Raw genomic sequence first — 25,635 nt, 5'->3', positions numbered from 1 at the left:
CATGGGTTCAAGAGCCACCAGGTGCATTTGTAACTTACCAATCGATATATACAGATAGGATAAGCCTTCAATGTTCAGTTTTAATTCCTATTAATGCATGACAAAAACATTCAAATATAATTATAAGAAGTTCAACATTTCACTACTAGGTTTGCACATACTGATACATCAAACAATTTAGTAGCACCCGGGATTTATTGTCTAAATTGCAAGATTCAAAAACTCATACCACAGGGTTCCTCAGAAAGCGAACATAGATAGGGTTCCAATCTGTTAGTTAAGATCCAATTTTGGACTTTTATGTTTACAAACTATATTAACATTCAGAAAATTCTATTTATTGGACTTCACACGCTATGGGGCTGCAAAAGCCCCTGACAATCAAATAATAATATATATATATTTAATTTTATTTCTCATAAAACTGGTGCCACGTTTCTATTATAACTTCTACATAACCCTAACCCTGAAGAACTTGGGTTCCAAGCAACTTAAAATAGAAACCTAATTTATTGGACCCCTTTTATTAATCTAAACACACCTAAGCCTAGTCCGTTACAATGAAATTAAAATTTTAAAAAAAAATTTTAAAAAAAAAAAAAAAAAAACAAATCTGTTTAGCTGACCAAATACTGCCAATGCCCCCAACTAAAATATAATAAACATTATAATTCCAAATAGAAACCCAGCAAATCTGCCCCTTTGTAGCTTCCACTTTATCCCTGAAATATTCTCCTCAATTTAACTGTATTCCAAGCATACAACACCATTTTTATAGGTAACATAAGTTATAATGCAGCTGCTAATAGTCAGCGACAACCTAAGGTCAACAAATAAAATAAAATAAAATAAAAAGTACCTTGTTATTTCGAGTTACTCCAAAAGAAGTCGCCTGATACCGGAGAGTCTCACTACCTGCCATGGCATCCAGCTGTTCTTCAGTCAGGTTCTCTGTATACTGGACATTTGCCATTTGTTGAATAAGCTCCTGTCATATCATAAAACTCCAGTCAATAACTAACAGTGTTGGGACTATTTACATGTCAAAAATGGCACAACTTTCAGACTTCAAAAGTACCTGCAAGAGAAGAAGCTCAATTCCTTGCCCTTTCTTTAACTGGTTCACAAGATACTGGAAAAGACCCCTCAATTCCATGGATGGATACTTCTTACACCTATATAAGATGATAACATATTAGTAAATTAAGCTACTTCGGTTGATTGCATTATAGAAAGTTGCAGTTGGGTTCTAATTTTCCTTAGAAACATTTTAAGCAAAGGTGCATGGAAGGAGATAAAAGAAAGAAAACCAGTGGAAAATGCAGAGTTAAATCATCAAAGGTTTCCAATAGCAGAGAATAGCTTGCCCTCAAGCAGTGTCAGAACTCTAGCACCCTGACAATTTCATTCTTATCTAGTCAATTGTTGGAGACAAGCTTTTAACAAAAGACCACTTGGTCAATAGCAAGAAAACTTATTAACAACTAATGGAGAAGGCCCTATTCGGTTATTCTCCAATTTACGTTTTTTGCCCTTCTCAGAGGCAGCACAAGAAATCTGACCCTCAAAACTGCAGACATATTTATCCAACTGTCAAAACAAGCCTTTTACAGATGCTTAGCAAGGAAATTACCAAGGACATCAAGGAAAAAAATCATAATGGAGATGGAGAGGATTCCTATTTCTCAGGACTATAAACTTCACTTTTTTTTTCTCAAAGTTGCAATCAACGTAACCAACTACAGAAAGATGTCCCTTAGTGCACACAAAGGAACAATATGGAACATGTTAACCAAGGGTGAGATATCTCTTTCCAATGCCACCTATTAATTTCTCCACACATTTTTCAGTTCAGATTAATTTTTACATGAGTCCCCAAAGGGCAGCTTTTACATCTAATTTATAAAGTTGAATATCTATATCTATATATATATCTGCATACTCTACAAGTCAATGGATGATACACCATCAGAATTAGAATTAGAATTAGAAACATATTCAGCAACTTTCAATCAAGTAATTCCTTTCCAAAAATTATAATGGCGCATTGATAAAACAGAATCCAAAGGGATCCACTGCCAAAAGATAAAATGTTTCACAATAAATCTGTTTTCTTCCCCATATGGTAAATGACTAGCTAGAGATATCTCATATATTCAATTTTAACCATTTTTCTTATATTGGACCCTAGAACATATGAAATCCTACATCAAAGACAAGTATCAACACATTCAAATAAAAAGTAAACAAACTTCGTTCAAGTCAATTACAGCGGTCAGATATTCAGAATGGAGCAGTATTAAATTGAGCAACATGTTTGCTCTGATAAGGTAAAATCATGGTGGATCCACAAAAATTAGGTGAAATTACAATTTACCCCCTAAACTATACCCCCTTCTACAGTTAACCCCCTAAACTATGACCCCTTTTACAATCACCCCCCTAAACTCTGAGAATGCACACTTATTTTCCTAAACTATTATCCATGGGATGGGGCGCAACATGTTACACAAGTAATAGTTTGGGGGTTATGTGTGCACTCTTATAGTTTAGGGGGGCAAGTGTTACGCGGGTACCAGTTTAAGGGGGGTAATGTGTGCATTCTCATAGTTTAGGTGGGTGTGTAAAAGGGGATATAGTTTAGGAGAGTAAAGTGTAATTTCCCCCAAAAATTATTTAACCTTCTAGAAATCTCGATCACATTGTTTCTTTTTCGAACATGGTCATGTTCATTGCACAAAATGACCTAACAGAAAAATGAGACTGCCAAATTCAATCCATTCACAAAATCAGCCAATCCTTCCACCTGGTAGTTCCATAACACAGTTTGATCCAACAACAATTGTACAAAAGAAGAAATCTATTCTATTAGGAAAACGCAACAAAGAAACTACAGAAATAATCAAGTTTAGAGGAACTTATTTATTATGCAACAGAAGGATCTCACATATAGATGTCAAGAGCCTTGTAGTTCAGTAGCATTCCCTAGTTCAGTAGCATTCCCTGGTCTCTTTGGTGAGGAGAACTAGGGTTCCAATCCCCCCTCCCCCACTTGTTGTAATCATTAAATTATCAACAACAAAAAAATAGTTTCTTATAAATAGATTCAGTTCTAAAAATAAAATAAAATAAACCCTTATAGAACCCCATTCAGCAGAAGTTAAATTACATATGCAAGAAAAAATGAGATTTTGAACCAAGTTGCTTCTTTGTTAGCCATAAATAATATCTACCATCCTTCTCACACAATCCAGATATGTACAGAAAATGAATTCCTACAACAACCCTCCTCCCCGCCCCCCTCCCAAAAAAAAGGAAGAGAACTTTTCAATTCTGTGTCCACACAAAATTTCCTGGTAATTGTACAACAGCCCCAAAATCCTTGAGAACTTTCACAGATGAAGCTCTATAAGAACAATTCAACCTGTAAAACTCTGATTGTTGCCTCCATAATTGCTGAGATTTACTTCAGTAGATCGGTTGATCTTTCTACATTCTATATCTCCTTTGTTAAGAAGTAATCTTGTACATCCTCTCTCTATTATAAGGCAGGAGTATGCAGAATGAAAGGGCTACAAAATCATGAAGAACCCATGACATCCTGAACTATAACATAAAACCATCTTCAGACCCGGCCAATGCAGATGGAAGAACAATAAAGTGTTCAGTTGATAGTGCCTCCTCTTACATAGGGTTCATTTTTAGCGAAGAAAAATCCCCATATGTCTGGCTCATCTATGGGAAAAAAATATTACAGAGAACAGCTGATCAAACAGGAAATCTACACTCTCTGGAATCTTTGAACAGTGTCATGCAGGGAAACAAACAATTAGAAACAGGAAGCAGCACAAGGTGAAAGAGAATTCTGACTAGGATCTGCAATACAGAGAACCAAATGCATCTTATCTCCAACTTCCACACTGAACCATGCACTTCATCAGACCAATAAACAAATCACCGAAATTCCTAATATTTAGAAGTCCACTGAAGATAAAAATCAATTTACAGAGCTCTACAATGAGCAGTACAGTATTGAGCACTTCAAGAAATTTACCCCATCTAATCCTTCAACCCTCAATTTCACACCTCTCCAAAATCATTGAAATTGTTATTAACACACCCCAGAACACCATTCAGTGTGAGCAAGAACTCAGATAGCCCCAACTTCTTTCCTTTGTGTATTGACAAGCTCTCCACCACCTTTATTTATAAGCTAATGATCATTGTAAACAACACCAAAACTTGAACTCAGATAGCCCCAACTTCTTTCCTTCATGTACTGACAAGCTCTCTACATTCCGTTTTTATAAGCTAAGAATCTTGTAAATGACACCAAGCTTTTGAAATCGTGCAAGAATCAAGGACTAGAGACCCAGAAGACAACTTATTTTGATTCCAATGAAATATTCTCTCACCCAGTGGGTCTGATGCATCTTTACACCTCATTTGAAAAATATAACAAGTGTTTTCTCACTTTCCAATCCCCAGTATACCAAAGTCGAAAAAGCTAACAAAGAAAACCAATCAAAGTTTGAACAGGGTAATCCTGACCAGCCCTCCCCTTGTAATGTGCATCTCTTTTTGTAATTCTGACTCTGTCATCAAATCCCATACAGTTTTCTGAGTATGCCTGCCTATTGCCAAGCCAAATTGTTGGAACTGTCCTGACCTCGCAAGTCGGGCACAGAATATTTTGGCAATGTCACAACATCCCCAGCTCCAGTCAGCATGCTTTTGTGACGGTTAATCTGCAACCCGGAAACTTACTTAAAGCATCCCAGGATACATCTAAATTCTACAATATGGGGTAAATGTTCATTAATGATTCTAATGCAGGTCAGTCAAAATTCATAAAATAAATGACCAAAAATCACTTGACAGTCAATACATAGGTAAGAAATAACACCCCCGCCCCTCTACACAACCTAAGACGGGTTAGCACTACATGCCCAAAAAAAATGAAAAAAAGAAATCAATGATTTAGATTGACACCTACTGAAAATGAAAGTGCTGATACTTATTACAATGACAATATGACAACATATAGAAAACAAATGACTCACAAATATATGAATAAATAAATCAAGGGCAAAAATAAAATATTGATACATACAGGTGACCCCAAAATGAAGCCAAAGATTGAAGCCAGTCTGACAAATTTAGGCCATCATCCTTTAGTTTATCACGCCCACCTTGTGCCAAACGCTCAATCACAACGTATTCCAAAACATCATACTCGAGCTGTGCATAAAAGTAAGCATTTAAATAGGATCAACAAAAAATACTGGGAAAAATATTTATTGATCAAATAGAAGGGATACTTTAACTACACAGTCAGATGACAAAAAGGATCCCAAATGCTGGGAAATATAGTCTTAGTTGGAAAAATATATATATTTTTCTCATTTGAAAAAAAAAAAAGAAGGAAGTTCAAACAAATCATTGCAAGTACAACAAGAAGTATTATTTTTTCAAAACAAAATTGAACTCTAAATTAAATCAAAACAAAATTGTCTTGTGCAACACACATCATTATCCCCAGGTTGGAGAGAGCTCATCCTCAAAGTGTTCAAGGACAAGAACTTTTTTCCCATGAAATAAGTACCAACTCGTGAAGTACCTTTGACAACACTAAGAACAAAGAAACTTTCTGTTCCACAATGTCATTAAATTTGTCTAAAATTATAAAATCAATCGGAGGAATCAATGTGTAAAACAATATAGCCTAATCTTGACCCACATAAAGTACTATTGCATCAAACATTTCCAATTACCAAACTTTATCACTTCATGCACAATTAAGGGCTTATAAAAAGAAGATGCATAAAACTCACTTTTCACAACAAGTGTACCCTATGAATTTTTGCACTCTTGTTGAACTTTCTCCTCATCAAGTAGTGGAAAATCCTCCTAAGTGGTAAGCAACATATATGACTCTTTAAAAGGTGTTACTACATATGGTTCAAATATTTCACCTTGTTGTTTAGGTTCTACAGTATTTTCTTGATGCCTGAATGTAGAAGCAATATTTATTGCAACCTGTTGTCCTTAACAGCTCCAATGACTCAAGAAGGGTATTAATTTTTGGGAACCTTGCAGAGAAGCCTTGATAGGATTTTGCTAGATTTTTCAAGGTTTATCCCATGGCATGCTATGCTAGAGTGGGCTTAGGACTAGAAACTACGCAAATACACATCTTGTTTTGTGCTAGTAGCTGTTTGTTCCCTTACCTCAGACTATTTCTTTGATCTAAAAAATCATCCAATAAGATTTTGGAAGATAATTCCTTCAATAGGATTGGAGTACATATTTCTTTCTAAGGTTTTCTTTCATTTCTTCACAATCACTAATTGCAGGCTTATCCAATTGAAGGCAAGGGTTCTCAATGCCCTTGCAGTATTCCATTAACTCAAGCTATGAATTTCATTTTGGCGAACTTCACCTTCTTATTTGATAAACCTACCTGTTCAAAGATACTGAGAAATAAGAAAAATCTATTGTGGTCGTCAAGAGTTTTCAATGCTCACCTTCTATTGTTCTCAATGCTCATGAGTTTTCAACAGTTGGTCATCATCGAAATGGTTATATTTGGTCCATCATTCCTCATTGCTTATTGTGGTGTCTTTGGAGGGAGAGGAATAGTAGATGTTTTGAAGATACTGAGAAATCTATTCCTGACCTCAAGCTTCTCTTTTTTAGAACTTTAAGGGATTGGTTGTTTGCTTTGCAAGATAAATCTTTCCCCTCTTTTATTGTTTTCCTAGACTCTTGTAATTTTTGTATTTGATTTCTTTTCCCTTGTACACTCCCTGTGCACTAGGGTGTCCCCTTTTTTATCAATATATCTTTTACTTATCAAAAAAAAAAAAACCTACCTGATCAAAGAATTTTTTTTTTTTTTTTTTTTTTGGATAAATAAGAAAAATTTGTATAGATAAAGCATTGGTCCATCTCATATAACCAACTGTTGAAAACTCATGAGCCTTGATGACTATCAAACATATGTACCTCTAATATTAACACTGTACAGTGGGCTAGGAGGTTTGCCAACCTGGCCGTAGTAAATAGAGCCAGCCCACTAAGGAAGTTGTTGCCACAACTCAACCAAATAAAGGGAGTAGCACACGTTCCATGTGCTGTTTGAACACTAAATGATAGCCCTCTATATTATTTTTGTAGGTAGGACCATGACTTGATTGGGTAGACTTGCAAATTCCAACTATGTTGCAGATTGGCTTGGTATTGCTCATTTTCATTGGTTCACTGATTTTAGTTAGGCATTCACAAAACTGACGATACCCATGACTTTTTTTTTTTTTTTGGGGGGGGGGGGGGGGGGGGATTCTGTTTGCAGTGTTTATGGTCAAGGGATTGGGTTGTTTTGGCTATGACACGTGGCCATCAACGGTGTCAGTAGTCTAGTTTTTTTTGTTTTAGATGGTTGTTGGTGTTGGTGGGGGGGTGGAAGATGTTGTGTTATAACTTGTAATGGCTTTGGTTTGACAATTTAGGTGTTTGGAGTGCCATTGAGATCTAGATGTGGATGGTTGTATTTTACCAGGTAGGGTGATGATGATGTGGGATTGTTTTGGTGGAGGCTCTTGAGTAACAATAATTGTGGCAGATCAGAGTTTGCTCTGATACCAAAAAAATCGGGTGAAGTATTAAAATAAGGCTTTTGGATGAAACCTACCAGCCCAGTTTCAAATCACTCTCCTGCAATTATCAGCAGGCAAGGATTGACAACAAGAAGCTCTGGGGTCTAGATGCAAGCCCCAAAAGACAGAAAACAAAGAAATTATCGGTGTGGGATTTTCTCCTCCAACAAATCTGGTCAAACATATTGAAATTTTAAATGAAAACCACAGTACATCAGTCCCCTGGCACCTACTCTTTTCACCTCCACAATATGTTCATCAATTTTAATCGTGTCAAGAACAGAAAACCATAGTAGATGACTCTGGTCAACGGAATTCTGATCCAGTCATTACATTGAGTAAATTTGTTGTGTTCATGCATCAATTCAATAATCAAAAAGTAATAGAAACAACAAATTTTTATATACCAAGGGAGGAATGGAAATAGAAGAGGGGGGAGGGGGAGGGGGATGAGGAATAGATATGAATAGAACATATATATCATCATATAAGTATTTAAAAATTTGTTGCTTCTACTACTTTTTGACTATTAAATTGATACATGAACAAAACAGATTTAGTCAATGCAGTGACTGGATCAAAATCATTTCACTGTGACCATGAAATAATCTATTTTATGAATAAAATATTAGTACTAATCAAAAGAGAACACTTCAAATAGACCACTTCTACCACACAAATAAACAAGATTTCTTCAGAATCATGAAAAATAAAAGAAGATGAACAAAGGAAATCATGTGGTACAATGCCAAAGAAAATTCTCACCTGTGTCAAATACTTGAATGCATCTACTACAGGAGTGATCATATCCCTGTAGGCCTCAATCTACACATCACAGATTAAGACATTAATTTAATTCTTATATAAAGTACTGAGCAGCAAGACAATTAAAAGAGGCTACTACCAAATGAAATAATACCTGATGAACAATTGTTCTAAGTACCGTCATTGGATTGGCATGAGCTAGTTTTGCAACCATCCGGCCCAGTTGCTTTAAATTTTCCTTTGCAAGCCTTTTCAAAATTCTTCTAGTGTCCAACTGTAAAGCAACATGGCATGGCAAATGACACTTGTAAGGCTCCAAGCTTGAAAGAAAAGACAAGAACTCAACTGAAAAAATAATTATTTATACCTTGGCTGTTTGCCTTGCAGACAAAACCATAGGAATCTGTTCATCATCTTTTTCCCATTCACCATATAAACGGTACCGCGCCTAAGCAAACAAGATTTATATACCAACATTCTCCACCACGCTTAATAAATCTTAAATGAAGAATCAAATAGCGCGGAAGTAAGGCCAACCTCATATGGAAGGAGATTCATTACTTCCCAGATCTCTTGGCCAACTGCTGGATTTGCAGGGATCAATTGTAAAGAAGGAAGTAGACATGTTCCTAGGGCTTCCTCTATCCTTGACCTAGCTTGTTTCAGGTGCAGACGGGGATCTCGATTCCCACCAATAACAATTTCAGGATTCAGTGCTCCATCACCATTACCTACATGCTCTAGTGCAGACAAGTAGTAGCCTCTCAACACTCTACATACCTATTCATGAAATACAAGAGATGGGCAATCACTATCAGCTCAAAGAGTCAGAAAAATATGAAAAATACAGTTATCATAACATCAGAATTAAAAATAAAAATAAAAATAAAGTACACCTTCTGAAGCAATAGAGTATCACGGTATAGGTAAGGTCCAGCACAAGAAAGCATCTGAAATAGCTCACTAGGAAGATCAATAAAAGACCCACGAACTGATGAATTTGCCACATCCATAGCATCGATGCTGGCTCCCGAAGAAGACCCAAAGCTTTGGAAATGTGCTTGATGGACAATGTCATATGCCGAAGAGATTGATTTTTCGATAAGCCTGGATAGATTCAGAACAGGTTTATTAATGTTACCAATGTAGACACACTACCATTGCAAGCGAATGGTTACCAAAATCACACTAATAATGCTAAGTAATGCCTTAGTTATTAGATTGAATTCTTAAAATGCGCTTGAAATAACAAAGTAGCCACCCTTATGCCTAGGGCTGTCCAAACCCATTTGAAGACCCAACCCACCCCAAGAAACCGGCCGGATCCGATCTAACACCGGCTGACCCGACTACTCCAGCAGTTGGTAGCGGGTCTTCTCCACCAAAAACCAACTCCGGCAGGTCGATTTCAGTTTCCCTCCCCCCAAAACCCAAAAAACCTGAACTGTCCGACGAAAACCCAGATTCCGGCAAAAATTTTCCAGATCTCAGCGAAAAAAACCCAGATTTTGGCGATATTTCAAGTAAATCTGGTGAGATTTTGACCGGATTTGGCGAAATCTCATCAAATCCAGTGAGATTTCCGCCAGATCTGGCGAAATCTCATAGATTCTGATGAGATTTTTGCCGGATTTGGGTTTTTCTCACCGTTTTCTCGCAGTTTTCTCACCGTTTTCTCAAATCTATGATGCCAACCAACCCGTCCGCCACCTGTTGAAGGTTTGATCTGCCCGACCCGTCTACTCCGGCGGTCGGCGGCAGGTGGGATTTTCTGCCACCCGATTCCGTTGGGTCAGTTCCGGGTTGGGCACAAACCTGACCCAGACTAACCCATGGACAGCCCTACTTATGCCTACTAGTGTATTTTGGTTCTTTTTTTTTTTTTTTTTGATAAGGGCCTACTTGTATGTTTTGTTAGCAGACAAGTATAGGAACTCAATAACTGAGACAGGTGTGAACTTAAATTCAAACAAAAATAATCCAAAATTCATATGTTAACTTTACCTAAACAAGCTGTTACAAATTTGAATGTGTTCCACTGGATTAAGGGGTGAGAGACGTCCAAATAGTATATGTGCATGGTACCTGGCAAAATATAAGATATCTTTCAGATACATTACAAATAAATAGTAATAGGGCAACTTTACACAAGGAAAAAAAAAAATTGAAACATTGATTTGTAATAAACTAATTCCATATGTGCAAACAAGGGTTCTACCACCTTGCCCCTATACGTATTAAATGTATAAAAAACAGAACATCAATTAACCTTTACATTAAAAATACACAAAGATGTGATTATATCACTAAGCATATAACTTCCTAGCCCTGCGGAAAAGATGTAGACAACCCTTCGCATGTACTTTATAAAAAATAGAAGTACAACTGAGAGAACAAAAATATAAGCAATTTCCAAGGAGAAAAGCTCCCAACCAAGACAAAAGGATAAAAGAAAGAAAGAAAAAAGAAAAGAAAACATAAACAATAACCATAGTCAACCATAAAAATCACCAGTTTATCAGTGACCTAAACATAAAGTTCTAATAAAAACAAACCTACCAGTCATCGACGCAAAGGAATCCTGTAAGCAAGCCTAACGTTTGGTTATTTTCAAGCTCTGGAAATCGTTCAACAACTGCCTCAGTTTCCATGTCTAACGCGGAAAAAAGATCTATTGTCACATCTCCTTGTTTCTCATCATCCATTAAATCTTTCCCAGTAGCGGCAAGATTTATCTTCCCGATCTTGTTGGCCTGCAAAAGGAGTGAAAGTCCATGTCCTCATAAAAAAGGCATAAGCATAATCTGAAATTTGAATTAAGGAAAACGGACTCCTAGCCATCTATCAAAGAAGCTTCTAAAGCCTCCACTACAACAACAGAGAAAATCCCTTGTAACTCAACTGGCAGCTCCTAGTGTTTTCAACGGCGACATCTATCCCTCCAACCCCAACTACTGAATTATCAACAAAAAAACAATTCAAACAAGTGGGGAGGGGGTAATCATTCCCCTCTCCTCTCCTTCCCCACCTTCCCCTCTACTCTCCTCTTCCTCCAAAGTTCCAAACACAGAATAAGGGAAAATGACCATGAGCTATTTACCAAAGAAAATTCTAAAGACACCACTACAACAAGAGAGATACAAAGGACTCTCTAAACAGTAACAACATGTATCATGCAACAGCTTGCACCACCTCATAAGATTTCAATGAATTAGTAATCATCAATTACACTCAAAATTATATGACAGCAGATAGAAAGAAAGAACATATGACATTCAGCAGACAACACCAAAGGTGTAACCTCAATATATTCATGAAGACAACAGAAGTCCCCACCTCATCGGTAAAAATTATGCAGAAAAAATTTCATAATAACAAAGACTTCTACCTAAATTGGATAACAGAGCGAAACACCCATTAAGTAATTATGGTAGATCTACCTCATCAAGTCGCTTGGCACAAAAAGCATTATAATGGTCAAATGCATCATCATCCTTGGGAAGTAAATGTGCATATCTGGAAAAAATAGGAAGGAAGACATGAACTAAATCCAATCAGAAAATAACCATAGCAGAAACAGCAATTCAAGGGAGAGAGGGAAAAACGGAGCAAATGACAAGACAAAAGCACATATTTGACTTATCCAATAAACATGGCACTGTAAGCTGTAGCAAATAAGAGGGAAGACATGAATTAATTCCAGACTGCAACAGTTATTTTAACAAATAGAAGACATAAAATACTAGGCATTAGCAGAACACTAGAGTAACAGAACCAACAATAATATATTTATTTTGTTGTTAGTAGTTTTACATACACACCCAGTATGTTTTGAACCCACAAATGTCCATATTTTATGATATGTTATTTATAGTCAAATGTGTAGAATATTAAGCGTTCAGTGATCTAATAAAAGTAAACTATCACTGATGTTCTACTTTCAATCTAAGGCTTAATTGTTTGCATCAAGAAAATGTAGTAATAAACCACCGCAACGTTTTTACTCAAAGATTCCATGTTTAATTAAGTTCTAAAAATTATTAGATGCATCAGTCACAGAAACAATGCTGATGAACCAACATTTCACTCATTTGAGTTTTCAAAGTTCTTGAGGAGAAACTGTAGAAAAAATCTAGTTCTATAATAATTCGTCTCATGTTCTTTCTTTCACACATGGCTTATTCAAATAACTCCAGGAAGAAGTTAGATATCCCCTGAATAAAAAATGCAACCCACTCACCACCATTAAAAAAATTATACTCCAGAAACCTAATCATGCAGACCAAAAAAAGAATAAGAGAAAAAACACCATGTTGAGCTACTTATCAAAAAAATAAGTGCAAAAACATCAAATTGAACTACTTATCTAAAACAAAAACAAAAGGCACCAAATTGAACTGTGGTCATAGATGATAGAAATCATCTTAAAGTAACAAAATTTATAGTATAACTATATTGCATGACCAGAAAGTTTGCACAAACCACTCACATGCTATCAAGATCAATAAACTCTTCCTTCACCAGCAAAGCTGCAAGCTTATACAGCCCAAATGGTACAGGACTATTTACTTCCATACGCTGATAATATTGAAATTTAAAACCAAGAATCTGTGAAGCATGAGACTGCAAAGAATGACAGAAGTATTAGTAAAATAAAGCTATTCAATTAGTATACTATAACTTGAAGACCAGTCAACCTACGACACATCCTTACCTTGGGAAAAATTGGAATCAGTTCCAGAAAGATCTTATTATCTGGCTGAAGTTCAAAACACTCCAAAACCTGACCAAACAGAAGCATTAAAAGTTAAACCCATAAATAAATCGTATACCAGCAAATTTAAGCAAAAATTAAACAGAGCAATCTAAGCACAACTATAAGATAGCAGAAAAACATAAAGGATAAGTAGATGAAACTTACGATATCAAACGCACGATTGGGGTCTAGATCGAAATGTCCAATTAATGACTGCATGATATATTAAACAAAAAAAGTCAAATACAAGAATAAAGAGACAGGCTAACAATGAAGATAAAGTTAAAAGGATTAAATAACAGAATAAGAAAGAGGGATAACAGTGAAGGAAAACTCAAAAAATAGATGAATAACAATGAAACTCAAAAACCTTAATAATGCCTATTGTTGCTGCTGATACATTTTGAGTTGAAGCTTCAGAATCTCGGCAAAGAAGGGTAACCTACAGATCCACAAGATAGTGAATACCCAATAACTTTTTTTATATATAATTAAAAATCTAATAACAAACTAATTACAATCTACCTACAATCTCTATCCATAAAGGTTAGACAAATAAAAATTTAAACAGACTCATGACGACAAATTGTTCTTCTATTATGCAATCATTCATAACCAATACATTCCACAAGAGCAGCTTATACATGAATTAGCAACAAAAGCAACGTACATGTAAGAAAATCAAAATTGTGCTTAAATCTGAATTACTTTACCAATGATTTCAATGAGTAGTTTAAGAATCCCTCCCCCTTCCATAGACACGAGGCACCACAAAGGATGCCATTATCACTGGGCTATCACTTAAACCCAGATGCAACACTAGAAATTAAAGAACATAAAATAAAGTATAGATAACCTATCAGCACCTAAGATTGGCTGGAGTCAATACCAGAACCTTGGAAAAATTCTAGGAGAAATTTTATTATTCAATCAAATTTGTATCGTCGCTAAGGAGTACAATAATATGCTTATATAGAATACTAAAACTAAACCCTAATCCTAGTTGAATTAAGAAAGCCAATTTTTTTTTTTTTTTTGATAGGTAATCAAAGATTTATTTCATAAAAAGGACATCATGTTCACAATGGTGAAAACTCAGAACTTAAAACGAATACAAGTACCTCAGGAAGAGATACAAATAGAAAGAAGAAAGAAGAAATGGAAATGCATTGTGTAAAACCCCAAATTCTACCCCCATTGAAATAAGGTCCCAACTAGTATAAGCTTCAAAAGATCTATTACTCTCACAATATCTTCAAAAGTACGATTATTACGCTCCTACCAAATTAACCACATCAAACAAGCTGGAATCATATTCCAAATATTAGAGGAATGCTTCCCCGGCCAATTCCACTAGCCAAAAAGAAGTGAGGCTACTATCATCGGCAACACCCACTAGATTCCAAATATCAAAAAAACTTCACTCCACAAGGCATAAGCAAACTTACAATGGAGTAGAAGATGATCCACAGTTTCCTCATCACACCGGCACATGCAACACCAATTAACCAATGGTAAACGCCTAAGAACTAGATTATCAATGGTAAGAATACTACCCCTAGCTGCTGTCCATAAAAAGAAAGACACCCTTTTAGGTACCTTTGTACTCCAAATGCACTTCCAGGGAAAAGAGATAGAAGAAGAGCCATCCGGATCAGCTAACAAGTTATAATAAGAGCGAACATCAAAGACACCAGAATGATTCAACTTCCAAGTCAACATACCATCTCCCTCACCCCTTGGCATATTAGAATAAAGATGCTTAAGCAGAGAACATGCTCTCTCTACCTCCCATTCATGAAAAGCTCAACGGAAATGTAAATTCCAACTTCTATTACCCCCTTCTAAATTAGAAACAACCAAATCAGAAATCCAAGCTTCTTCTTTTTTTTGATAAGTAATAAAGATATGTATTCAAGAACACTACCTTATGCAGAAAAACATAAGGCAGAGGGAAAATTACAAAGAAAAAAGATAAAGAAGAAAGAAAAAAAGAAAGGAAAAGATACTAATTACAAGGGAGAGAGCTAAGGAACATAGAGAGAGAATCACTAGAGGTGAGTCCCCAAGCCCTAGACCAGTCAAACAGAGAGCCATTGAAAGAAGCCAATAGCTGGTCATCCGAACTTTCCATGTCCTCAAACGTCCTCCAATTTCACTCCCTCCAAAGACACCACATTAAGCACAATGGAGCTAAATTCCAAATGCTAGACGAATGCTTTCCAGGCCAATTCCACCAACAAAAGAGAGTATCTACAACCGATCTTGGAATCCGCTCAAGGAACCGCCCACTTCCGTCTTCTTCAGCAACCTGCTAAGAACCTCAATCACCAAGAGGAATAAGGGTGGAGATAAAGAATCCCCTTGATGGAGACCGTGAGAAATGCCAAAAAAAAAAAAAGCCCGTTGGAGAACCATTAACATGAACTGAGAACCTAACTGTGGAAATGCAAGCCTTCATCCATCTCTGCCACATCTCCCCCAAACCCATCCTCTCCATAAGGTAGAACAGAGCATTCCAATTCACATGATCATAAGCCTTCTCAATATCCAACTTGACAATCACATTAGGAATCCCACTCTTAATTCTACTATCCAAACACTCATTTGCAATAAGGACAATGATTGAGTTGAGAATCTATCTCCCTCCAACAAAATAATTCTGAGTCAAAAACGAACTTATCCAGAACACCTTAGCCTATGTGCTAAAACCTTTGCCAGAAGCTTATACAAGCTACCCACAAGACTAATAGGGTGAAAGTCCTTGATACTAATAGCATTAACCTTTTTAGGGATCAAACAAAGAAACACGGCATTAAGAGATTTCTCAAAGATGCCATGTCTATGAAAATCTACAAAGAAAGCCATAACATCCATTTCCACTACACTCCAGCATTTTTGGAAGAACGCCATAGTAAACCCATTAGACCCAGGGGCCTCATCTCCCTCAGCCTCCTTTAATGCCTTAAGAATCTCCTCCTCCTCAAAATCCCTCTCTAGTGAGAGCCTCTCAATCTCATCTAGAAAATCAAATTTTAAGCCATCAATAGTAGGCCTCCAGGATTCCAGCCTCTAGTATAGTTTCTTATAAAAATCCACCACATGATCTAGAACATCCGATTCGGCCTCTTACAACACGCCAATTTTTTAATTACAAAAATACCATTGACTCTTGGAAATTAAATAAGACTCTAATGTGGATATTCGGGGTGCTCTACCTTTATGTGTCATGTGGCTTATTGGGTAGAAAGTAACAGTAGCACATTCAAAGGCACTTGCCCTCGGAACTAAATTATTATTATTATTTTGTACTTTGTATAATTGGATGGCAGCTTTAAGTAGCCATTCCTTCACTACTTGGATAAATCTTTGGACTTTTGTACTTTTATTTCACTCTTTAACAACCCCAGTACACTTCCCCAGTATAGTGGCTGTTTTGATTTTCTCTTCTTTTTTTTTTTTTTGGTAAGTACCCAAATTATATTATTAAAAAAGACTTCAAAGTATACAAAACAGCATCAGCCTATGAAATTACAAAGCTCAAGAAAAAATCTAACAAGGAATAACAAGAAAATAATTGAAGAGCTTTGGTCCAATCCAGAGTGTTGGTTTTCTCTTCTTTAGAATAAGATTTTCCAGTTACTGGTAAAAATACTACCAAGACCTAAAACAAAATTTGCTTGACGAATAAAAATGCAATTCTTAGAGCCTCCTACATCATTCTTCCCTAATTAGAGAACTTGACAGTTGCAGATGCTCACACAGAAAACCTCAGCCCAAGTGGAAATCAATGGCTCACAAGCTCAGTCCAACAAAAACCAACGGTTTTCCTTGGGTTGGTGAGGATAAATCAAATCTCCGACAAACTCCTAGGCTTTTGCACTTGGAGATGAGGGTGAAACTGACAAGGTGCTCAAAAACAATCTTGCAACAATCAGTCACAACATGGGCTTGAAAGGGCGTTGAATTGGTATGGCTAAACTCTATGGGTCATTGATGCAAGAGGCAGTGAGAATGATTCATTATATTTTATTTTATTTTATGTATCAAGGGCAATTCTGTAATTTCTTAATATTCTGGAATGGACTGTGCTTATAGTCCATTGGGTCTTACTTTAGTTTATTTTAAGTTTGGTCCTCTATGTCAAGAATTGACAGAGCTTTGGTTTCTCTAGATTGGGAGGATCATTTTGAGAATATATCCCAACGGGTGCTTCCGCGTGTTATTTCAGATCATTGTCCGCTTTTGTTGGAAGCTGGTATTGTTCGACGAGGTCGCAGTGCCTTTAAATTTGAAAACATGTGGCTGCAAGCTGAGGGTTTTGTTGATAGAGTGCAGCAATGGTGGGTTGGTTATAGTTTTACAGGCTCTCCAAGTTTTATTTTGGCACAAAAGTTGAAGGCTTTGAAAGCTGATTTAAAAAAGTGGAACAAGGAGGTGTTTGGTGATTTGGCTTTTAGAAAGACGAATTTGCTTTCTGAACTTATGGGTTTAGATGCTAGAGAGGAGTCAGTGGGTCTTTCGAATGAGGATCACAATCGTCGCATTCAGCTTAAAGGGGACATAGAACATTTGGCCTCTCTTGAGGAAATTTCCTGGAGACAAAAGTCTCGTGCTTTGTATGTGAAGGAGGGAGATAATAATACTCGTTTCTTTCATAGATTAGCAAATTCCCATAGAAATGCTAATCTAATTAAAAGGATAGAGGTGGATGGTGTTCTTTATGAGGATGAGACTGATGTGCGCTCTCAGTTAGTCCTCTTTTACCAGGGGTTGTATAAGGAAACTGAGGCTTGGCGCCCTACTATGGATGGGTTAGACTTTGCATGCATTGAAGAGGAAGAGAGGTTGTCCTTGGAGAAGGAGTTCTCGAAGGAGGAAGTCATCCAGGTGTTAAGGGAGATGGAGGGCGATAAAGCCCCTGGTCCTGATGGTTTCACCATGGCTTTTTTTCACAAATGTTGGAGTGTTGTGGAAAAGGATGTCATGGATTTCTTTGACTATTTTCATCGGCACTCTATGTTTGAACGGTCTTTGAATGCTTCGTTTCTCACTCTAATTCCCAAAAAGTGTAATGCTGTTTCCATTAAGGACTTTCGCCCTATTAGTTTGGTGGGTAGTGTGTACAAGCTGCTATCCAAGGTGTTGGCTAATAGGTTGAGGGTGGTTTTGGATAATCTTATCTCAGAGTCTCAAAATTCGTTTGTTGGTGGAAGGCAGATTCTGGATTCAGTGCTTATTGCAAATGAATGTCTGGATAGTAGGTTGAAGAGCAGATTACCAGGTGTGGTTTGCAAGCTTGACATTGAAAAAGCTTATGACCATGTGAACTGGGAGGCCTTGTTTTATTTGTTGGGCCGTATGGGTTTTGGGGTGAAATGGAGGGGATGGATTAAGGCTTGTGTTACTTCTGTCCGTTTTTCTGTTCTGGTAAACGGTTCCCCTGAAGGTTTTTTTGGTAGTTCTCGTGGTTTGAGACAAGGGGATCCATTATCCCCGCTTCTGTTTCTTTTGATTATGGAGGTTTTGAGTAGACTTTTGAAGAATTCAGAGGAGTGTAATCTTATTCGAGGTTTTCAGGTGGGCCCTGTGAACTCTGTTGGGTTGCGTATCTCCCATCTGCTATTTGCTGATGACACTATCTTATTTTGTGATGCCTCTAGGGAACAGCTTCTGTCCATTAGGTTGGTGTTGTCTTGTTTTCAGGCCTTTACGGGTTTGAAGGTCAATGTTGAGAAAAGTGAGATTGTCCCTGTTGGGGAGGTAAATAATCTAAACGCTCTGGCTAATATTCTTCAATGTAGAGTGGGCAGTTTGCCTATGAAATATTTGGGGATGCCGTTGGGGACCTCTTTTAAGACAGCTTCAATATGGAATCCTATTTTGGAGAAAATGGAGAAGAAGCTATCTGGGTGGAAGCGTCTCTATTTATCTAAGGGTGGTAGGCTCATGTTACTTAAGAGTACCCTCTCAAGCCTCCCAACATACTTCTTATCTCTTTTTACTATTCCTAAAGCTGTGGCTGCTAGATTGGAAAGGATTCAAAGGAATTTTCTTTGGGGATCATCTGAGGGGAGTTTCAAATATCCTTTAGTGGCTTGGGAAAAGGTGTGTTTACCCGTCAAGATGGGTGGTTTGGGGATTAGAAGTGTGGTGTCTTTTAATCAAGCTTTATTAGGGAAATGGTTGTGGAGATATGGGCATGAAAATACCCATCTTTGGCGGCGAGTTATCTCCACAAAATATGGTGAGGGCCAAGGGGGGTGGTGCTCTAAAGTGTGCAGGAGGACTCATGGGTGTGGCCTATGGAGAAGCATTAATGAAGGGTGGGATAGCTTCTCCAAGCATCTGTCTTTCGTAGTGGGTGAAGGCACTCGTATACGCTTTTGGCATGATAGGTGGATTGGTGACAATACTCTAAAAAATCTCTATCCTGATCTCTATATGTGTTCAGCGGTCAAGGATGCTTGTATCTCTGAGGTTTTGTGGATGCCAGATGGGGGTATTGTTAGAGTATGGGATTTAAGGTTCTATAGAGCTTTTGAAGATTGGGAGTTAGCTGCTTCTTATTCTCTTCTCCAGCTTATCCAATCTCGCATTCCTCGGGGTGATAGGAGTGATACTCTTTGTTGGCGGTTGAAGGGTGATGGAAATTTTGACACCTGGTCTTATTACCATGCGATTCGGGGTGCTTCGAATTCTTTGTTTCCTTGGAAGGGTGTTTGGAAACCAAAGATTCCTAGGCGAGTAGCGTTCTTTTTGTGGACAGCTACTCATGGTCGGATCCTCACTTTGGACAATCTAATGCTTAGGGGTCGTCCGTTGGCTACTTGGTGTTGTATGTGTTGTTGTGATGGGGAGTCAGTAGACCATCTTCTTCTTCATTGCCCTATTACTCATTCCCTTTGGACTTTTATGCTTCAGGCCTTTGGTATTCATTGGGTTATGCCAGGATCAGTGGCGGGTTTGTTATCTTGTTGGCATCAGTGGCTCGGGAAACATAATTCAAACATTTGGAATTTGGTTCCAGGGTGCTTAATGTGGATTGTGTGGTTGGAACGAAATCGTCGTTCCTTTGAGGATAATGAGAAGACTTTGGATGAGTTAAAAGTTTTATGCCAACGTAGTCTTTGGGAGTGGTCTCGGTGTTGGGGTTTTACTGAATGTTCTTCTCTCTTTGAGTTTATGTCTTCTCTTAGCCTAGTTTCCTAATTTCTTGTTTTGCTGTGTTGTTTGTTTTTTTCTTCTTGTTCATCATCATGAACAACTTGTACTTTTCTTTTTTCTCTTTATTAATAAATTTCTGATTACCTATCAAAAAAAAAAAAAAAAAAAAAAAAGACTAAGGAGTCCAAATCCAAGTCTCATTAGGGTTTTAAGAAATCCTAGTTCAACTAGGATTAGATATTAGACTTCTATTTAAAGAGTTGTAATGCTTTCTATTGGGATGATGAATGTTTTTAGAATTTTTTTATTGATAGGTAAGAAAGAAAATATTATTAAAAAAGGAATAGAAGGAAAGATACACAAAGTTCACAATAGTGAACAAAGAGCAAATGGAAACAAATAGGAACAAACAATCATTAAACTATTCTAAGAGACAAAAGAAAATCCATAAGAGCAAAAAAATCCAAGAGACCCCAATATTGAGACCAATCAAAGAGTCCGTTGGCACAAATCTAACAACTGAGCCAGAGAATTCTCAGTATCCTCAAAAGAAAACCGATTACATTCAGTCCAAATAGTCCTCATCAAACAACCTAGAACCAAATTCCAAATATCGGAATTATGTTTCCCAAGCCAATGATAACAACAAAATAATAAGTCTATAACTGAACCTGGCATGACCCAATCAATCCCAAACAACTGAAACATATACATCCACACAAAATGAGCTACCAAGTAGAAAATCAGCAAGTGATCCACAGATTCCTTATTACAATAGCACATACAACAATAATTCACCAAAGGACGACCACAAAGCATAAGATTATCCAAAGTTAGAATCTGGACATGAGCTGCTGTCTACATAAAGAATGCCACCCTTTTAGGAACTTTTACTTTCCAAATGCCCTTCCAAGGGAAAATAGAATGAGTTAAACTTTATTCAGCTTATAGTGAAGTCATCAAGAAGGGCATTTGGAAAGTAAAGGGTTTTACCCACTAAGCTGATAGGCCAAAAATCTTTAATATTCAGTGCATTATTTTTCTTGGGAAATAAAGATAGGAAAGAAGCCTTCAAAGACCGTTCAAACTTTGAGATCCTATGAAAATGATCAAAGAAGGCCATAACATCCTCTTCCACTACACTCTAGCATTTATGAAAAAAAGGCCATAGTGAAGTCATCAGGACTTGAGGCTTTATCACCCTCCATCTTTTGGAGGACCTATACCACATCCTCCTTAGAAAAATCCCTCTCAAGAGAAAGCTACTCAACCTCCTCAATGCTAGCAAACTCCAAACCATCCATAGTAGGACGCCATGTATCTGACTCCATGTACAAGCCCTGATAAAATTGAACCACCTTAGATCACCCCTCTTCCTTATCCTCATAAAGTACACCATCCACCTCTATACCTCTAATATGATTAGTTCTTTGATAAGGATTTTCCTACCTTGTGAAAGAAATGAGTATTATTGTCACCCTCCTTCACAAACAACACCCAAGACTTTTGTCTCCAAGAAATCTCCTCCAAAGAAGCTAAATGGGCAATATCACCTTTAATTTGAGTACGACGAGTTTGTTACTCGTGCGAAAGACCCAACAAGTCCTCTCTAACATCCAAACCCTACAATTCAAATAAAAGGCTTTCTTCCTAAACGCCAAATTCCTCCTTATTCCACTTTTTAAAATCATCTTTAAGAGCTTTTAATTTACGAGCTAGAATAAAGCTTGGAGAACCCAAAAAACAATACCCATTCCACCATTGCGGAACTCTCTCCACAAAACCCTCATCTTTCAACCAAGTATTCTCAAACTTAAAGGCACATCGACCTTTATTGACACCACCAGCTACCACCAAAAGTGGACAGTGATCAGAAACTAGTCAAGAGAGCATCCTTTGTCATTACTATACAATTCTCTTGATATATTATCTTGCATTTATGATAATGTATGCTTGCAATAAATTTTTTTTCCCATTGCTTCACTGACGGTTATTCTATCTCCATTGCAGCATTTGAAGGAAGATATGAAGTCAAGTTACCTGGCCCAAGAACTTATATCGACTAACCGCTTAGCTCCTCAATCTTTGTAACTTTGTCAACTCTTCATGTTGTCATGTTAATCAATATTTGATGATTTCTATATCACATTGTGGTGGTTAACCTTATATTATTAGTTAATTAACTCGAATAACATATATGAATATGGTGTTTCTTCCTATGAAGATCCAAGGCAATCTAATTTGTAACTTTATTCAGTCCGTGTAGATTAATATTGTAAAATCAAATTTTAGTTCACAAAAGAAATTGATTAGTAGCTATGAAGCTTTCTTTATGGTTTGTGTGATGCGACCTTCTCCAAGGTGTGATGCCAAGGAACCCTAGGTTACAGGCTCTATGTTTCTTGATCTACTTTCTTAATGCCTCTCTATTAATAGAAACCTGCATGTTATCTGAAATCTGATCTGTGGTATTCCTTGTATGTTTGACAACTAAAGATTAATCATATTTGCATGTCTTGTTTATTTTAGTTTAGTCACTTTCATAATTTTAGAAACAAATTGTGAAAACAAAAGCTTATGTCATGGGTGGCTCTCTCTTTTTCTTCGTTGAGTCAAAATCTTTTGAATTTTCTGTTGAAGAAGGGGGTACTTTTTTCTTATTGCGTATCTTTGAGAGAGGCAGAGATTCTCTCCGATCAGTGTTCTTGGGCAAAGAGAGTGCTAAGAGACTGTTCTCTATAATGGAGAATTTTATTTACTCTTGAGTCCCCTGGACACTTTGCTCGTACTGTTAGAGAGGGCGAGACGGTGTTTATTCTACAATCAGGTTCCAATGCTCATGGTTCTTTTCTTATGATTTCTGAACTTTTACATGGTCGTTGGAAAGGTTTCTTAGTAATTCCGGAAGGAAGAATGGGCAATGGTTGGAGAGGTTTTGTTTGGCATTTGAAGAAGGTTTTAGCTCCGGGGAATCTTGCCATTAATCTGCCCCCAAAACTCCTACCTGGGTCTGAATTTCAAGCCTCCAAATCCTTTGCAGCAGCGGTGGTGCAAGGCCGTCGGAGTGAGCCCAAAGCTCACAGGTTGGCAGTGGAGGAGCTTCCTCAAACCCAGGATTCTCGCGACAAAGTAAATCCTCAACATTTAATGTTGGGACTCTCGAAATCCTAACATAGCAAATCTGGGTTCTCAGACCCAGGATTCTCGCGAGAGCTGCCTTGGGAAGGAGAAAGCTCTGATCAGGACTCAGCTCTCTCCTGTCTCCTCTGATGGGACTGAAGGTGAGGTGCAATTAGATCTTTATTTTAGACTAGTTCGTGGGCCTCTTGGTACGTGGGAGATCAGTTGGTCCAAAGTCACTGAGGTGGACTCCTCACTTAGCCAACCCTCTAACCCAAAACCCACTGATTCCTTTAAGCCCAAACATCCTACAGTTGGCCGACACTCAACCCCTAAGCCATTTCAAGCCTCAAACCCAAAGCCAAAGCCCATCTCAAACCCAAAGCCCACTCAAACCAAAGCTTTCGGGTGGCCTAATACTAAACCCAAAGCCCTTCCAGCCTCTAACCCAAAGCCCAATATTAAACCCATTTATAAATGGAAGCCCAAACCCCACCGGCCCTCTTTGACTCAATACCTAACCCACCCATACTCCTCGCAAGCCCCTCCCACTCACCCTTTCTCTTCGGCACCTTCATTTACGGGTAGCGAGATGTCCGACGCTGTGCCTTCTCTGACCCACATGGATCCGACATGCACCGAGAAGCTTCTCTCAGTGCTCGACAACTCCGAGGCCTCCGTCACAGAGTTTATGTCCTCCAATGCTTCCTTGGATGAATCCTTGTGCTCCGATGATGATGTGGATTTGCAACGTAACATCCAACAGATCATTCATCAGCACACAGACGATGTCATTAAGAAATGGGGGAATTCCGAGCAGTGGGTTCTCAAATTACGAGATGGGAAGAGGGTGGCAGTCCCGATTCAAATTTCTTTGCCTCCGGGAGATGACGTTGTCGTAGTGGACGACTCAAACTAATTAGCGATAGTTCCGGGGAAGGCTTCGGAATCTAAGGAGCTTAATTCTGAGTCGGAAAAAGGGATTGATGTTATTGTGGAGGATTGGTCTTCAGATTTTTGCTCCGAGGATGCCTCTCAGTTCACTGATTCTTCGCCACCCCTCAATGTCGATCCTCTGGCTTTCTCTTTGCCTTTGGGTGCCACGAATATTTCTGATCAGCCAGCAACTCTGGTAGTAGAGACTTTGCTGGGATAAGGGCAGTTACTCGAAATGGTTTCAGGATAAATTCAGTGGTTTTGATGATTTTCTTGGGACTTCCCTTAAAGGTTTAGAAGAGTCAGCAACCAAATTCCTGTTGGCTATTGAAACTAAGATACAGCAGAGGGCTATTAAGGATAAAACTGACAAAGCTGAGAAGAGCTCAGGGAGGAAAGGAATAAGGGAATTAAGGGGCTTATTCAGCTCTGTCAATTATGGTTCCGCGTCTTCAAGACACTCTAGTTATGGTAAGGACAGGGCTCATATTGTTTCCCAATGAATTTGAAGATTATATCCTAGAACGTTAGAGGTTTGAATGACAAGGAAAAACGGCTCAAGATTCGCAATTTTTTACGCTCTTGGAGGGCTGATATTGTTTGTTTGCAAGAGACAAAATTGGAATGGGTTACTAGAGGTCTAGTTAGAAGCATATGGAGTTGTCCCTTCATTGATTGGTTATATTTGGGCTCTGAGGGTGCTTCCGGTGGTATCCTTCTCATGTGGGATAGAAGGGTGGTGGAAAAGTTAGAGGAAGTAGTGGGGAATTTTTCGATTTCGTGTAGGTTCAAAAATGTCAGTGATCATTTTGAGTGGGCCTTCACTGGTATCTATGGTCCAAATTTGAACAGGAATCGTCAATTTATGTGGGAAGAGCTGGCAGGCTTGATCAGTTGGTGGAATTTGCCTTGGTGTTTGGGAGGTGATTTTAATGTCATCCGCTTTCCATCGGAGAGATTAGGGGCGGGAAGATTCTCTCGCTGCATGTATGATTTCTCAGATTTTATTTCTCTTCATGGGCTTATGGATAATCCTTTAGAGGGAGGTCTTTTCTCTTGGTCTAACTCCACCTCTGCCTCTAGAATTGATCAGTTTCTCTTCTCTCCGGCTCTAGTAGATCACTTCACTCACTTCTCCCAAAAAAGGCTTCCTAGAGTGTTATCCGATCACTTCCCTATTCTTTTGGAGAGTGGGAGTCATCGAAGAGGGCAAATTCCTTTTCGTTTTGAGAA

At 37.9% G+C, this 25,635-nt stretch overlaps 1 protein-coding gene across 1 annotated transcript in view; it reads right to left on the bottom strand.

Moving 5' to 3' along the window:
• The window catches only part of LOC115981650 (THO complex subunit 2), a 61,055-nt gene that overhangs the window by 13,291 nt on the left and 22,129 nt on the right, over positions 1-25,635 (bottom strand). Inside the window, exons 7-21 of the mRNA XM_031103937.1 lie at positions 13,550-13,621; positions 13,345-13,392; positions 13,138-13,206; positions 12,913-13,046; positions 11,864-11,939; positions 10,983-11,176; positions 10,428-10,508; positions 9,320-9,530; positions 8,961-9,203; positions 8,791-8,871; positions 8,578-8,697; positions 8,424-8,483; positions 5,114-5,241; positions 1,079-1,175; positions 860-988 (exon numbers count right to left, since the gene is read on the bottom strand). Coding sequence (XP_030959797.1) covers positions 860-988; positions 1,079-1,175; positions 5,114-5,241; positions 8,424-8,483; positions 8,578-8,697; positions 8,791-8,871; positions 8,961-9,203; positions 9,320-9,530; positions 10,428-10,508; positions 10,983-11,176; positions 11,864-11,939; positions 12,913-13,046; positions 13,138-13,206; positions 13,345-13,392; positions 13,550-13,621 — 1,743 coding nt within the window. The remainder of the gene's footprint in view (positions 1-859; positions 989-1,078; positions 1,176-5,113; positions 5,242-8,423; positions 8,484-8,577; positions 8,698-8,790; positions 8,872-8,960; positions 9,204-9,319; positions 9,531-10,427; positions 10,509-10,982; positions 11,177-11,863; positions 11,940-12,912; positions 13,047-13,137; positions 13,207-13,344; positions 13,393-13,549; positions 13,622-25,635) is intronic.

The sequence above is a fragment of the Quercus lobata genome, chromosome 3 (assembly GCF_001633185.2).
Source record: "Quercus lobata isolate SW786 chromosome 3, ValleyOak3.0 Primary Assembly, whole genome shotgun sequence".
NCBI classification, from domain to species: Eukaryota; Viridiplantae; Streptophyta; class Magnoliopsida; order Fagales; family Fagaceae; genus Quercus; species Quercus lobata.
Note: the sequence above shows the minus strand (reverse complement) of the source record. Positions and strands in the feature narration are given on the sequence as shown.